Source organism: Oryzias melastigma, linkage group LG23 (genome assembly GCF_002922805.2).
Source record: "Oryzias melastigma strain HK-1 linkage group LG23, ASM292280v2, whole genome shotgun sequence".
NCBI lineage: Eukaryota > Metazoa > Chordata > Actinopteri > Beloniformes > Adrianichthyidae > Oryzias > Oryzias melastigma.
The window spans coordinates 16,482,268-16,499,504 of NC_050534.1; the positions used below are offsets into that span (position 1 = coordinate 16,482,268).

At 38.8% G+C, this 17,237-nt stretch overlaps 1 protein-coding gene across 13 annotated transcripts in view; it reads right to left on the reverse strand.

Annotated features, from left to right (window-relative positions):
• Positions 1-17,237, reverse strand: part of magi2a (membrane associated guanylate kinase, WW and PDZ domain containing 2a) — a 332,668-nt gene that overhangs the window by 28,042 nt on the left and 287,389 nt on the right. For all 13 annotated transcript variants that reach the window (XR_002921266.2, XM_036210186.1, XM_024291335.2 and 10 more), the window contains one exon: positions 15,822-16,496. Coding sequence is in view for 12 of the 13 variants with exons in the window: in XM_036210186.1 (XP_036066079.1) it covers positions 15,822-16,496 (675 nt within the window). In the remaining variant the exon portion in view is untranslated. The remainder of the gene's footprint in view (positions 1-15,821; positions 16,497-17,237) is intronic.

The window sequence follows — 17,237 nt, forward strand, 5'->3', positions numbered from 1 at the left end:
CAAAAAGGAGAAAATTGTTCCAGAATTTCCTGATTTTTTACTCAACAAATAGTCATCTAAGGTCAGCTTTTAAGGTTTCAAATTGTCAGGAAATCAAAATGAAAAACAATTTAGGAAGAATGAATAAATCTGACCTGAACTTAACTGCATAATAGAGGACAGTGGGAATGTAATAATACATGAAATTTCTTAAAAATAAACAAAAAAGTAACTAAATCAGAAAAAAATAGACCACATTTGACAAAAACTCTGACAAAACATGAAAGAGATGAAGAAATATGGTCAAATGAAAGCTCAAATTCAGCTGAACAAAAAGCTCAGCATTGAAAGAAGAAAAAAAAAAGAAGTGTCACGTTTCTGTTTGTTTGAGACGGAGCTCTGACCTCACATGTACGGCAGAAAACCCTCCATTAATCTTCAACACACACTCTGAACAGCACACGCCGCGGCGGCGTTCCTCAAAAGGACATTTGCGGATCCATCTCTGCCCCGTTGTGGCCTCCAGGAACAGAACAGGAGTCCGTAAATGCTTTGACTTTCACTTAAGTGAGCTCAGTTTGTAATACAGAACCGCGAGGTAAAGGGCAGACCTTCTCCATACTCCTCGCAATCCATCTTGTGATGACCTTTCAGGCGGTATTAAACGCGTTTCTGCTCTTTACAGCATTGTTTAAAAACAACAAAAACACCAATCTGAAGAAAACAACACAAAATGAAAACAGCTTCAGCCAAATTCACAGGAGCATGTAACTTCCTCTTTTCATTTCTTTCCCTTTTTGTTGGCAGTTTCTGCATGCAAATGGAGAAAATCAAATTATAGGGGATGATGAGCCAACCTTCCCAGTTTAAACCTGGCCAGACTCCAATAACAATGTAAAGACAGCTGTCTGACTGAGCTGCCAATGGAGCGGGGACAAAGTGGAAGAAGCTGCAACATTCTGAGCAGTTTACATCCCCACAGAAATCAGATTATTGGGAGAAATAAATTAATTTTATGATTATGTACGAGCAAAATGATGTCAATTCAAGCTTAAAACCTCAATTTATTAAATAATAAATTGAAGAAACTTAATTGTAAAATTCTACAATCAGCTTTGCTGATGTAAGAGCTAAAAAAAAACACCTAAACATACAATTTATCGAAAACTCTCCAGAACATTTGAAGCAGAAGTGGGCAGAGCAGTTTTCCAAACGGGTGACAAAATCTGAGCTGAGCCGTTCCGACAGAAGAGAAGACTGCAAGCAGGCATCGGTGACCGGCGAAATCCACAGGGTCCAGGCGCCGCTAACTCAGGCACGCCAGACATTTAGTTGGATGTCAGAGTTCCCGGTGGCTGAAGTTGAGAAAGTCTGGGAGAAGGGAATGAGCTGTCCGGGGTGCTGAAAGCTTTCCGGCAGAATGCTAATCAGAACTGTCAGCCGGGCTGCGAGCAGTGAACGCTGCAGAGTCCAACCTGCACTTAACCGCCGTCTTGTCCTGCTGATATCGCCGATGGACGCCAGATCAGGATTACACCGGTGATGATTAAAAGCCCTCTTGTAATGAAACATTCATATCTCCTTCTACACCAACTGATATGTCTTTATTTCAGCTTCTACAAGTGCTATGAGGGACATAAAGAACTGAAAATATGTTTATCTCAGTTCCAGTAAAGTAAAATATTATATATAACTTTAAATATTTATGGTATCTTTATGAGCCAAACCTGGATCATCATTAAACAGTTTGAAGAGAGTTGCACTGCTGGAATCAATTTACTAAATGATGGGGCTGTAAAAAAACACAAGAGATGCTTTTGTTCGAATTACCAACCTAAGTATTTCTGCTTTTTTTTAGTTACAATCGTGCAATTTTTAGCCAAAAATTAAAAACGTAGGTCGTTTATTAAGACATATTATCCGGAGTTTATCAGAAATGTTTTCAGAATTGTTTGTAAGTGGATGCTTCAGAATTGGAGCGGTGAAGAGAGACTTCAAGAGACAAGCCTGAGCTTTTTCAAGCATCCGGTTTTCATCTGCTTTGAATAAAGAAATATAAATAAACACACTTTATTTCATACATGTTCTCCATCATGAGGAAAATGCTACAAGGACATGTTAAAAACACCAATGTTTACATATTCTTGTGGCATTTTTCTGATATGAAGGACATATCTATATACATATAAAAAATTATGCTTATAATTACAATTCTGAGTATTTATTTATTCAAATTAATGTAAATCAGGAGCAGATGAACAAAAGAGGTTTTTGATTTCGGCTTAAAATGGCATAATCATAATTAAAAGAGCACTGGGATTGCTTTGAAAATAGAGTAGGTCTTTAAAACAATGTTAAGGAATAAAGTCAAACAGAAACACTTTAAAATTGCAGAAAGAACAAAATCTTCCATGTTTTATGTGTTTACTCATCTCCTTTACTCTACAAGGACGAGCAGCTTGATGTGTATCTCTGCAGCTTAAAGGAGTGACAGTCGGAATCAACGTCATTCAACCTGAGAGTAAAACAATATTTACTGAGCGCAAGGAAAAAAAACATACAGGCTATGGAAGGTCAATTGTTTGATGTTTAAGGAATCAGTGTTGTGACAGTGTTACCCTGCTAGGAGAATCCATCAGAGGAAACTACTAAAATGGACGTTAGACGATTCGAACCGGGGGGCTAGGGTCATGAGAAGCTTTAAAAAAAGCATAATTTTTGAGGGGAAAGTTCCCCTCTTAGCACTCGTTTTTGTCTAGATAACGAAGCAAAAGTTTATTAAAACAAAACTAACAAGAAAAAAAGCTAAAAAGGTACAAATAGTTCATTCCCTCTGCGTTGTTTCATTTCTTCCTTCTTAGATTATCTTTAATTCTTTTCTGTGATATCCCAATCTTTAAAATGATTAAATTTACCTAAATAGGTTAATGGGAACTATAAAATCACTCTCTTGTCTTTTCTACTGTTGTGGTAAACTGTGGAATAATGTATATCAACATTTGAATTATGGTATTAATAAGAGGTTTGTGTTCAATATTTTTTGGATTGCTTATAAAAGTGTTCCTACTGATGCTTTTTTAAAATCTTGTTATTTTTTCAAGATTGAAAAAAAATTCCCCCTCGTTGGTGTAAAAGTTAAAAGTCTTTTATAATAAAAAACGTAATAAAGCCACCTTTTTAGTCTTATTTTCATCTTTTACAGTACCACAATGTCATAAACTTAAATAAAACACCTAAAATGAGGCTTTTAATAGCAATAATTAGATTAAAATGTATTGTGGTTAAAATAGATTAATTAATTACACAAAAAAATAAATATTTGCATGACAGGCCTACATTTAACCCCTTTCAAATGGGGAAATATAAATTAAATTTGGATGTTACTACCACTCGATTCAAATCAAATCAAACTTTATTTATATAAAGCGCTTCTTCTATGTCACGCAACTCGAAGCGCTTTACATTAAAAAATAAAAAAATATACAATAAAAAACAAACATACTTATAACAATAACTTCTAAAGGAAAATTGTATGCTTACATCATGAATAGTCACTTGTTACCTACGTTAGCGCGTAGCTGCTAGCGCTCGGTAAAAACAAAACAACACTGGTTTTATGACTTAAAAAAAGTCTTGCTAAAACAAAAAGCCATTACTTACATTTAAATGAAAACTTCTTCTACGGCCCATGGGCTGTTACTTGTCCGGCCCGCGGGCCGAAGTTTAGGGACCCCCCCGCTTTAGACCACACATGAAAAAATGTGTTTCTCCTCCAGTGAGACACACATCACCCTACCGGCAGACGGATAAAAAACAACTTCGGACAGGACTACAGCTCCATATTCCGCAGTGATTGGAGGGGTAGGGGAAGAATTTGGATTGGGCCTAAGTCCAGATCTGAACCAGGAGATACCTGGGAGACAAAACTGCCTGACCTCACAAGTGTCCACCAACCTTCTGATAAATGCTCCTGAACCTCGTGAAGAAACTTCCCAGAAGAGTAGAAGCTGTCACAGCTGTGAAGGGTCATTATAAACCCTGTAGATGATCTCACTTACATGTGGAGGAAACACTTCTGCTGTTTGTTTTCAGCTCTACAAGTTAAAACTACATCCTATACCTGTGGGTAAAACAACACCATCTGTGCTAAGCCACAGATAATTAAGCATAATGTAAGTATAGTGCAGCATGATGTCAAAACCAAAATATTATGGGATGACAGGAAGCCCCAAGGAACAGCAATTCTCGATAAAGCTAATTGTAATCTGGTTACTGAAACATTCCTGGTCAAACTGTTAACATTTATTTTAAAAATGAACCGGTTTACACAGTCTAGAAACTTGAAGGTGGGGTGTTTATTCAGGAGGCCTCCAGGGTTGGTAATTCTACCCCTCCCACACAGAGAAGAAATGCCAAGGTAGCATTTAGTTATACGATCTAATTATAATGATGTTAAATCTAAGAAACATCAGCTTTTTTTTTTTTTTTTTTGATGCACCAATATTAGCATCCCGCCCTGCATGGCCGCCCTTACTCAACAGAAAGGGTTGGATATTGATCCCTGGCACACGTTTTTTTTTTTTTTGGACTTTGTGGGGAGAAATCTGCAAGTGTGAACGAGGCTGACGGACTGTGATGTACTGGCAGAGAGCCAAACTCATCACTCACTCGCGCTTTCCTTTTCTGTCTTTTGTTTCCAACGATCTTCTTCGCACAAGCAGCCGATGAATCACTGTCTCGTTACAACCTCGTTCCCTGAGAGGCAGGAGGAAGATCAGTGAATCAAACTGGCCTTTTCTTTTCTTTCTTTCAGTTACAGCCTGCAGTTCCTGAGCAGCGCCGGGTTGCACGGGGTGAAAGGTCAAACCGGCCCGCTGATTCATCATAGTTAATGGAGTCAGCAGAAACGAAAGGGTTTATCAAGTCGAGAGCTACTTCAGATACTCGTCTGAAGCAAAGGTGTGCGCACGACTTGTGTGAACAGGATTCTTAGCATTTGAGCGCGAGTGGGCGAGCGCCGCGGTTGAAGTACGTGATATGTTAGGAGCTGAGGGTTCCGCCGCTAATTGCAGCTCTGCATCTTTGCCGGTTCTGCAGAGTGGACACAGACTGTTAATAGGCGAGGTAGCCACTAACGAACCGGTCTGTCACGCTCATATTCACACACAGATGCACACCCAGTCCTGAAGTCTAATTACTAGTAATGAGAGGAAAAGTGCCCATTTGTTGGGCCGAAACAGCTTTGGAGTCTCGCTAAAATTTAAGGGATGGTTAAACATCACAACTATATTATGTAGATGAGCTTTTTCAAGGTGATGAGGCTTAACTGAATGTAAAGCTTGCTAAGGGGGAACCTGGTTTTGGTGGAGACCCGCGAGAAAAAATCCAGACATCATTGGAACAGAAAACATTAGGAATGTGTTCTGTGGTCCTCTTGATCTGTTATACTGTTTACTCTGTTATATTACTAAAAATATTGATTCTATCTGTTATTACCCCAAATCAATAAGAAGCAAACCAATTTTTGGCGTTTTATTTATTTTATTTTGGTTGGATAGTTTAATGGTTTAAATAACCATGCATCTGAATGACCACAGAATTTGGCGTGGATTTACCTTAGGATCCTCTATTTCAGAGAAGCACATTATCTACGAGAAAATTCAAGATTTATATATTATATATATATATAAAAATACAGCATATATACATACATATAATATATATATATATATATATGTAATAGATTATTAATATTCTGTAGGTAAACCTCAATGCATGATCAGCCAATATTGTTGAGACTGGGGCAAATAGAGATTAAGGCTTTGTCCGAATTCCCCGCCTAACCCCTAACAACTAAAAAAACTATATAGTGCAGGAGTATATAGTCCCCTGTACTTTAAAGGTAATTCAGACACGATGTTCCCTTCTTTTCTTTCATTTTTCTAAACACAGGATGTGACGTCACTGATTTCACGAAGCGGAAATCAAATAAAAATTAACATTTCGCAACATTTATTTATCACTCCAGTGTTTTCTGATGGCTTATTCAAATAAATGTAAACACGTTTTTTTTGTTCCAAATTGTTCGACCGCAATGCATTGTGGTCTATATCTGCTAATCTAGTGACCATCGATGTACGCTAGTTTTTTGCAAAGACATCTGGGAAATTTCTAGTGCACTCAATTTTGGAATTAGTAGATTCGGACAGCACTAAAAATGACGAACACACTATATATTGATTGGGGGGAATTCGGACACAGCCTAGGGCTGGGCGATAAAACGATAATTATTGTTATTGCGATATTACTTTTTTTCGATAATGAAATAAGTCTATTACGATAAACTTTCGTGTAAAATAACACGGGAGAAAACCCCGGAAGAGCCGCGCTTCTTCTTCTTCTTACGGAGCGGCTGATTCTGGGAGCCCAGACTGAGAGGGGGGGCACGGAGGCCCCGAATGATGACAAAAGGACACAACAGAAAACATTATTTCAGTAAACCAATAACCTATATGTAATCGCAAATACTTTTGTTTTTAATGTCAAGGTAACGATGTTTATATATTTTGTTCTGGAAACGTCGTCACCGGACCACCCCTCCTCTAAATTGAAAATGGTTTGGTCCGACTGGATTATTCTTCCGCAGGTGTTTTTTTACCGACAGATCCACAGAGTGTGAGGGAGAGAAGACACGCTTTAAAACCAGGAGCTTAAACACCTGATTTAGAGGAGAACCTCCATGAAAAAAGAAAAATGAGACAGTCTGTCTATTGCCGCGCGTTTATTGTGTATCAATAATAAATTTGTTAGTTACATTTGTGCCGTTTATGCTCATTTCTTAATGAGGTGATCTAATAATAGTAAAATAAACTTGTTTTTAACGACTCCTGACATGACACTAAATGAAGAGATCTTATGTGTTTGATCAATCCTCCAACATGTACACATGTCAGATGACTGAGTGAAATGATGATTAAATCTATTATCAGAACTGTTTATTTTAAGATTAAGTTTACATGTTATTATCTTCTGCTGCACAGCAGTCCCTATAGTTTATGTTCAGAAGTAATTAGAAAATAATATAAAAATAACTGCAGGTTAAGGTGTAAAAATCTGAAGTCCTAAAGCTCTTTGCAATAAAGATTAGTTTGACAAATATAGTTATTTGATTGATATCGTTTTTAATATCGTTATCGCACAAAATGAAAAAAACGATATAGCAATATGAAAATTCCCATATCGCCCAGCCCTAACACAGCCTAAATGTTTTTGTATCAACTGTGTATATGGCTGCCATTTTACAACTGGCCGCCATTTGGGATTTTTTTTGTAGCTAACGTGTTTTTCTGAAAGGGGATTCTAAGGTACACCAAGGCCAAATTTGGTGATTGTACCACAAAATGCACAATTTCTCTAAAATATTAACCCAACCAGCTCCGTTACTGTGCCTTGTTTGGTACACAGAATGCGTTCAGGTTGACAAATCGACACTTATTTTCATTCTATGACACTGGAATTCATTTTTTGTGAAAAAAATTAACCATTTTTTGTGAAATTTTGATTTTTGAAGGAGTTTAAACAAGAGACAAAACCATAACGCCATTGCTTGTTTTAGAAAAGTTCAGGAAAGTAGGTTATTTTTGGAACGTAACCCCGGCGATAAACGAGGGAATATTGGGGGGTTTGGGAAAGCTCAAAGGTCAGATTCCAGGTGCTTCCAGATTTAATACTCTCGTCTCACAGCAAGAAGGCAGTGATTTGAATCCTGACTGGGTATTTCTTTACAAATCTTGGATCTTCTCCCCAAAGATGTTTGGGTTTCTTCAGGTTCCCGGTTTGTCTTTTTTCCCAAAAGTCCAAAAACATTTTCATAGGTTAATTGGTGTCTCTAAATTGTCAATAAGTTTGGATGTGAGCGATAGACTGGTAACCTCGACTTTGCAGAACAGTAGCTAGGATAGGCTCCAGCAACGCTGTGACCCCGACTTTAGGATGACTAACTAAATTGAGAAAAGTTTGAAATCAGTTTGAGACCAATTTCGGCAAACTGTCGACTTATTTGAAGGACTACCTATAAGGAAAAATGTTTTTCAGGCTGCAAACTGAAAGACAAAACTACATAAAAATGCCCAAACTACCATCAATTTGACTATATTTCCACTGTATTTATGCCAGATTTATCTAAAAACAAAATATCGGGTAAAAATTAAATTTAGAGCTAATCAATAGTAGGTCAGTTTTTTTCATTTTCCATCTACTTATCATTAAATATCAAGCCCTCAAACCATTTTTTAATCACCTAAAAACTAAACGGAAAGATTTAAACAGTCAAATGTGTTTTAATAAATTTTTAGTTCAAGCTCTTTAAATGATCAGACTTTAGAAATACAGAAGAACCCTATAACATATTCAAAGTACCTGAGAACCTAATATTTTGAGACATTTATTAAACTCTTTTAAAAACAATAATATTTGTATTTGTTGGATCAAAGTGAATAAAAGCATTTTAATACGTTATTCTGGTTCATGTCAAGAATCTGTTTCGATTGTTTTTGTTGAATGTGGTTATTTTTGACATTTCCTGACATTATTACCAACATTTTGTTTCGCCAGACGCTCAAAAATAACAATAATTAAGTGTTAAATTTTGCTGAGGATAAAAAATGTCAAAAGAGACAGGTTATGCAACAAATCAGACTAAAAAGAGTTTGGTTTTTCCAAACTCTCTTTTTATTGAAGCAAAGCGGAGCTGAAATTGAGTCAAGTTTAGCAAACGGTGGCAGTTTTCCGCTCAACTGTGTCTTTTCTTGATTCCAATTATAGCTGATTGTGTCGAGGATTATTGAGGTTATAAAGACACAATTTCACTGTAGATATATATATATATATATATATATATATATATATATATAAATATTACTGCAGTTTTGCGCTGTGTCCATGACAACACCAAGCCTTGCTGAGCAGAGTTTAGAGCCCGCTGACTCTCCTTGCTTCTTTACTTCTACCTCTACATTCACACTGTCCCTTCTACATCATGTCGTTTCTGCTTCACTTACTCACTTTCCTCGACTTTTTCTTCTCCAACTTCCTCCACCAAAAGAGCTGCAGCTCAAGCAGTCGGAGTCGAACCGGTTTGTCTGCGTGAGCCAGACCAGAAATTATTCATGACGCTCAGTCTGTGAACCCTCATCTCACTGCTCATTTCCAGCTTTCTTGGATGCTGAGATTTGTTGTCATGGTAACTTTGGTGCTAAAGAGTAAGCGATGACATCATCATTGAAGAGTAATGTCAGCATTACTAATAAGAAAGTTTGACTTTCCTTTTACTTGCTTAATACTGTTTGGATTTTTATCAGAAAATTCTGAATTGAAATTGGTTTATGTCCAGCAATGAAAAAACACACACACAAAAAAGACATGCACACACAAATACGTATACATATGTATATATACATATCGCAATACATATTGTATCACGATACCTGAATCACAATACGATACGTAGCAGGATACATCGCAAAACTGTACCTGAACAATTTTTCACTTTTTAAAAGAGTATTTTGTACATAAACATCATATATATATATATATATATATATACACATACACACACATGCATACTAATCGCGATATAGTATCACAATACATGGCTCACAATACGATACGTATGACAGTACATCAAGACTGTGCCTGAACAATTTTTCACTCTTATTTTAAAGAGTATTTTGTATATATACATTTGTGTATTTTTATTATATATACACATTTTTAAAGATAGCTTTGCGCGTATATATTATGCATGTATGTTTTTATGATTATCAGCAGATGGCCATTTTTAAATTTCCCATCCATCCATCCATCCATCCATGTTTTGAATCTTTAATTTTTCTTAATTTTGTCAAATTTTTGAAGCACTTTGCAATGCAGTCTTTAATAGAGCATGAAATATAATTCTTGTATTATTTTAAGTTTTTTATTCATCTGATGTTTAGATTACACAAAAACTCAGCTATATTTGTAAGTTTTTTGTAGTTTTCTCTCTCCCTACTTTTTTATGCTATGGTTGAATAACTTTTTAAGTGTTTTTAAAAGCTGGACCATCCTGTAAACTCATAAAGTGGTTCAGAGTAGCTTTTCTCCTGCTTTCTCCAAAGTCTTTTAAAATTTTATCTTCCTTTCTTTTTCGTCTACTCTTCCTTTCTGAGCCTTTTTGGAGGAATTTATTTTTTGCTGCCGGCTTAGTCAGCCACTTAACACTGACCTAGAATCATTCAGGGATAAAAAAGACCAATAACTAAGGGGAAGAACTCTGCACTCTGAGGTACAAGGACTGGACTGTTTACAAAAATAAGACCATCTGTCTTTGTGTGAAAAACAAATGGAACCAGGCAAACGCAACCACAAATCCCTTAAACCCCCATGATGAAAATAAATATGGCTGCAGATGGCTCTGTGAGGCTGTTGGAGAAACTGTTGTTACTTAAGCTGTAGTCACGACTGCTCTTACAGGTGGATGCAAGAAAAAAAAGGCAAACCAGTATGGGGAACACCCACATGATCAAGCTCACTGACCGCTTGATGAGCCCGTAGAGCGGAAAATGTTTATGCTCTTGTTTCTACGGTCATGCTCCAAGAGACGGGTTGTAGTGAACACTTAAAGTGTAAGTAGATGAGATGCAGGGATGTAGTACAGATTTTTCATTTTTAACCTCCCTCCAAAACCTGTGCACTACGCAAAAAGCTCCTAGCGTACACTTATCACGTGAAATGAGGAAATCCGCGCAGTCAGTAAAGAGTCAGTACTACACGTTACTAACAACTAGAGTGTGGCGTAACGCCACTGTACGAAAGCATCACTTATACATCACAATTGAATTCAGCTTACATTAACACTATTAAAACTTCACAATACACTTAGCACTCACTCGACAAAGGCATGTTCCATCTTTATGACATCCCTTGAAGAGTCTATATGAGGCTTGAGGAAACGCTCGCTTCGTTCTGGCTCAGCTCTCTTTTCATCAAAACCGACCAGTGCAGCTACCATGATGGCGGACACCGCTCCAATCAGCCTGTCGATCTTCCCTCACTCTTGAACAAGACCCCAAGATATTTAAACATCTCCACCTGAGGCAGGAGCACTCCACCCAACCAGAGAGGGCAAACTTTGGAGCAGTGATTGTAACTTCCAGTTTCATGGTGTGTGAATACCCCACTTGTTGTACCTGTTTGGGATATAGGGCTATGGTCCTATATCCCAAAATGCCACCATGTGGCGACCTAAGTGCAAGTTTTTCAGAAAAATGGGCAAGTGGCCGCACAACACCGCTTGTAATCTGAAGGTGGCAATCACATATTTACACGCCGACGATGGCTGAGTAGGTTTTGAGACAAAGTTAAAATGAAACACATATTTTTGGACGATTTTTTGACAACAATCAGTCGCTACCCGGGCACATTTGGAGGTTGCGCGGTGGCAGGAAGTCAGCAGCATGATAATCGACTGATAGGTGGGTCTCCAATCTCCCCAAAATTGTCAGATGATCGACCGATTTTAGACTACCATCATCCAAGTATCCCCCGCCACCATCTGATTGTTAGAAATCTGACGACCCTTGGACCCTGCGATGACCAGGTGATCCCACTCCTTATGGGTCCAAATGGGAAGACAGCATTGCCCATGATTTAAAAGAAAAAAAAAAGGCAAATGAACCACAGTTGTATTTGTGAATGTAGCATTATTATTACAACTAGCTTAGCCTCACAAAACCCCAACAACCTTGCTGTGATCTTTTTCAACCAAAGGGGCCCAACATCTTTGATCTTAATGCGCTTAAAGTGTTTTTACGACAAAATGACAAAAAAAAGGGCGTTGGCATGAAATCTTCTGCCAATGCCTCCCCATCAGGCCATGGCAGACGTATTTGTGAACGTAGCGTAATTAATACAACTAGCTTAGCCTAACTCCTGCTCGTTCATCTGCATCACACTAGAAAAAAAGCTTAAACAAAACCCCAACAAGCTCGCTTTGATCTTCGTCAACCAAAGGGGCCCAATGTCTTTGATCTTAATGAGCTTAAAGTGTTTTTATGGTAAAATGACAAAAAAGACAACAATCTCAAGAAGAGAACAGTGACATGTAAAACCGCAGCAGGACATTCTGGCACCATTCCCCCAAGATGTATAAATAAATGAAAATCCTGCCTCCGTGAGAGCAGCTATTCATGCTGCTTCCAACCACGTCAACGCAAACACACGTGACAATGCATACCTTGATGTACTATAGCGCGCTGGAGCTAATCCGGGCCCTGATGTGGGATAATAAGGCAGCACAACAGTACGGCATGTCAATAAGGTTCCTGCTGCATCAGCGAGCCAACAGGCTGCTTCTCAGACGGGAACATTTGTTTGCGCCTTCTACGGTTCTACTGTTCGAGGAAACCCCCAGACAGATGGTGCTGCCGCTTTACTGCGAGATCCAACACTGTGTTTTTATGTTTACGCACAGGAGTGTGGACAGATTGGAGAAAGACACTTTTTTTACTTGCTTTTGCTTGAGGAAAGCATCTTCTTGTTGTGATGTGTAGTACTGTCTTTACTAATGATGATCTTAGGATCTTTTTTCTGTCTGTAAGTCATAAAACTTATAATTTTTGTAACCTAATAGCCCCCTTTACCCAAGTTTCAGAGGCAAGTTTAAGATCTTTTTCTCTAATGTGACTTTAACTGATAGTAGAAATCAAGGTGAAACATTTTACTACTGAACTTCCATTAGATATCTTCACTTTCCATTTTTAAAACAAATCTTAAAACCTATTTTTACAGTCGAGCATTTGACCAAGCTTTAAAATCTGATCTGCTGTTGATTTATCTCGTTTTATTGCATTTTGCTTTCAATATTTTATAATGTTGTAACTTTTACTTTTATTAGCTTTTTTATGCTTAACTTTTAAAGTGCAGCTGTTTTAAAAGTGGTTTAAATCCCTTTATTTGTAGAGTCAATGGTGATACTCATTCTGGCAAACCAAGAAACTCCAGTTATGATGAGAATTATGTTATATCATAGGTCAAAGTGCAACAAGGTAGGGTGTGTATTGGCAACAGTCTGGTGATACAATAGGTATTGCGATATCTTGATCACAATACGTATCACGATACATCCCAAGACTGTACCTCAACAATTTTTCACTATTTTTTTTCACTATTACTTTATGACTTAGAAAAAAAAATTCTACCAGAATATTAATTCATTGTAATTCAATGATAAAAATTAATTTTATCTAATGATCACAACATTAAGCACTGCAATTGTATCTCACATACAAGTAGCTTTATACCTAAGCAAATACTTTTATTTTGGCAAATTAAGAAATATTGTTTTTAAAGGGAACAATCAACTTTGTCTGTTTACGCACCAAAAAATGTTTCAGTAAGAGAAAAAAAAAAATAGAAAACAAAAGTAAAACGCTGATAATTAATTAATTAATTAATTAATATAGTGACTGCTATACTAATTTATATAATAGATTTTTTTTTATTGCAGCTTTTCTATTGGTTTTATCTCCATAGCAACCATTTTATTTTTTGGTTTCCTGGAGGTGACAAACAGGTCTATGTAGTTTTTAGAAGAATCGACAAGAGTACATTTTTAGATTTCCTTGGCAACCAATGTTTTTTATTAGCCACACCCACATTCCTAATATGTTCATATCACATGCCATATTGTTTTGTTCAGCTAGAGCCAAGGATTCATGCGTTGAATTTTGACAACATTGTGGTAAAACATATGGGGGAAACGCCACTTTAATCCATTCAGTATGACTTAAGATGAACTAAAAACAGATTTAAACCATTAAATTTAATCAAATTATATTTTTTTACATTGAAAACTAATCAAAGGTGTTTTTTTTATCTGGGAACAATATCAATATTTATTAATTTCATGAATATATTAAAATGTTCCAAGTAGATGTTGATTAAAAAAATGTAGTAGATGTTTTAACTTCATCACTGTCTGTAGAGACAGAAGCATAAACTGATATATGATCAGGAGGCGTGGCCAACCTTTGACGATGTCAGTGACCCCCTGCCTGACTCACATCAGAAAAATATGGAGCAAAGATTAAATAAACGCCATAATTTCTCTTCTAAAAAAAACAACAGTCTGAGCACGTTGGTTTATGTGTCATCAAGTGAAGGATGATGTCAAAACAAACCATAGAAGAAGAACAAAGATTAGAGTCATTTAATTTGTAAAGTCATTTAGAGAGTCCTCTCTTTCTAGTCGTTTAATCAAAATGTGGAATGATTTAATCTTGAGCTCTGCATGAATCATCACTGGCAGATGCTCTCCACACAATTTAGTGAAGAGGAGATTTCAGTGTGTAGGCAAAACTTACAATCTTCCTTCTGACACAAAGAAAACATCCTCTTTCAGTCTCAGACGTTCAAGTATCAAGTTTCTGACTTTGAGTGCACAGCCTTGACTGTATATGAGAACTGGAGTGGTATGTCACCAAAAGAAAATGGTCAATTCGGTCGCCTTTTTTTTGTTGTTGTATGGGTGCCGCCATGTTGGAGTTGCGTAATGAGTCATGTAACCAACAACCAGAGATGATTTTGGCTTCTTGGAACCAGCGGGTACTTCCTGAGTGGACGTTTGATATTGACAGTTGGCTAAGGAGCCACTTTTTGACGTTTTGAATGTCCCCAACTTCTGGGCCGCAAAATGTTTAGGGCACTGAGTTAGGGTACCAAAGCAGAGCGACAATACCCTAACCCAGTACCGATACACTAACTGAATACCGGTACCATAACCCTAATCCAGTAACGGCTCGTGCCTGGTACTGGGTTTACCTACGGTCTGTGTCGGTACCCTAACCCTAAACCGGTACTGCTTTGCGCCCTGTACCAGACGCGGTAACGGATGCAAACCGGTACCAGTTTAGGGTTGTGGTATCCGTACTCAGTTAGGGTACTGGTGCGCTACGCTTTGGAGTGTGAGCATTTACTGGTTTAGGGCTATGGTACCGGTACTAACCTGATGCCGGCTCGCGCCTGTTACCCTGTCTGGGTCCGGTACCACATCTGGTACCGGTTCAGGTCTTGTACAGCGTCTGGTACCCAGTTAGGGTACCGGGACTTTATGCGTCCTGAGGACCAGCCCGGGTCTGGTACCGCAACTAATACCGCATCCCAAAAGTTGCAGACACTTGATTTTACAAACAGCCTGTCGTCAAAAAACGACAAGTTGGGGACACCGCAAAGGGGTCAATATGTGCCGACTTGAGCATCAGAATGTGTTGGTTTGGAATGCCAGAGGGGTGGTGTCACTCAATCCAGTTCTCATATACAGTCGACTTAACCTACACTACCCCCCAATTATAGGAACAGTCAACTACCAGAAGACTAAAAATAACAACTTTATCGGCAAAATAAGGATTTATATGATGGTCCGAAGGCCACGCTCTGCAGAATATAGAAGTGGAATCACCTCAAGAGCAGAATTTCCAGGAAAAGCAGAGCTGCTTTGATTCAGGAGCCCACAAAAGGAGATCAATTGAGATAAGACGATGAGGGAAGAGTACCTGAAAGGGTCTTCCAAGTGGGCGCTTTAATCAGACTACATTGTTGACAGAGCGCGGTGAGCAGAGAGACATCTGTTTAAGTAAAGCGGCGTGACAGTGGACTCGGGAATGTAGAAGCAAAGAGGTAGAGAAAGGGTTTTCAAGAGAGTCTGTGCTTCAGACGATCGTAGTTACTTAGTGAAAGAAGAGTAGAAAAGTCTGCCTGACAAGACGGTTGGAGGAAGTATCCATACCTGGTGCTTCGGGTCTTACCTGTGCCGCCTCTCTGAACCACCATGCTGGCCTCGGCTCCCACGGCGCACTCTTTGAGCAGCTCCACCACCTGCGTGTGAGTGAAGCCCTGCACGGGCTGCTTGTTGATCTCCACGATCAGGTCGCCCTCGCACAGGCCCGGGCAGCCCTGGGGCTCCAGGACCTGCTTGACCCGCTGTCCCGTGATGGTGTCCGCGATCGTGAAGCCAAAACCCTCCACGCCCTTCACCATCGCCACGGTCAGCAGCTCGCCTTGCGTCGAGGACGCCATGGAGACGCTGTCGGGGGGCGTGTTGCCGGTGGCGGGAAGCGAGCCGTCCAGGTGGGTGTCGCCCGGGTGAGTGCTGAGCAGCTGCTGCTGCTGGGCGTTGACCTGCTCCTGACCGGGGTCCGGGATGAAACGCGCCGTGCGGCTCAGGTACTCCAAGTAGTTGTCGTAGCCCGTCCGGCCGTTCACCATGATGGGCCGCTGCTCCATGATGCCCAGCGGCGAGATCAGGGTGGTGGCCGTGTTGGTGGAGTTGGCCGCGTCCTCCGGGTCGTACGGCAACGGGTAGCCGCGGCACAGAACGAGGGTCACGCTTTGGCCGATGGGTATGGACTGAAAGATTTTGACCACGTCGGCGTGGGTCGTTCCCAGAACGCAGACGTCGTTGATGTAGACGATGACGTCACCTGAGGAGGAAGAAGGAGGCAGACAGGAGTCAAAGGAGGTGAAGTACAACGGCTGGAACATTGGAAGAAGAGCTGCAGACATTAACGAGGAGACCGCCTGACCTCCAGATCAGATCTCATTTTCCTTTACATTAATCGCAGCTAAAGGAAAAGGACATTTAATCAGAAATCCACAAATAGAATCATCCTGAACAACCTTTATTAGAAGTTTAAAAAAAGAGTCGATGCTTTTCTTCAAAGAACTTCCAACAAAACCTAAATAATTAATATGAGTCACTTTTATTTAACCACAAAGAACAAAACACTCTAAAAGTCCCATTTATGCAGCTTTCCATGTTTGAAGTTGTTATGTAGAGTCACTGTTCAAACTTTAAAATGTTTATCAACTACTGGCTTTTTTAGGGTAATTTGGCATTTAGCTTTTATTTTACCAACACGCTAAGCTGTTTTTGACAAAATTAGACATCCTTCCAGTTTTTTGTTGTGGTTAAGTTGGAGTTTAGCTAATATCTTAGCATTGTGCTAACCATTTTGACAAAATCAGACATGTTTCCAGTTTTTTTTGGCTAATTTGGAGTTTAGCTAGTATTTTAGCATCATCCTTGCTGTTCTGACAAAATTAGACTTTTTAACAGTTTTTTCTTTTTGTGGCTAATTTGGAGTTTAGCTAATATTTTAGCATTATCATAGCTGATTTGAAAAAAAAAAGACATTTTTCAGATTGTTTGGCTTATGTTGAGT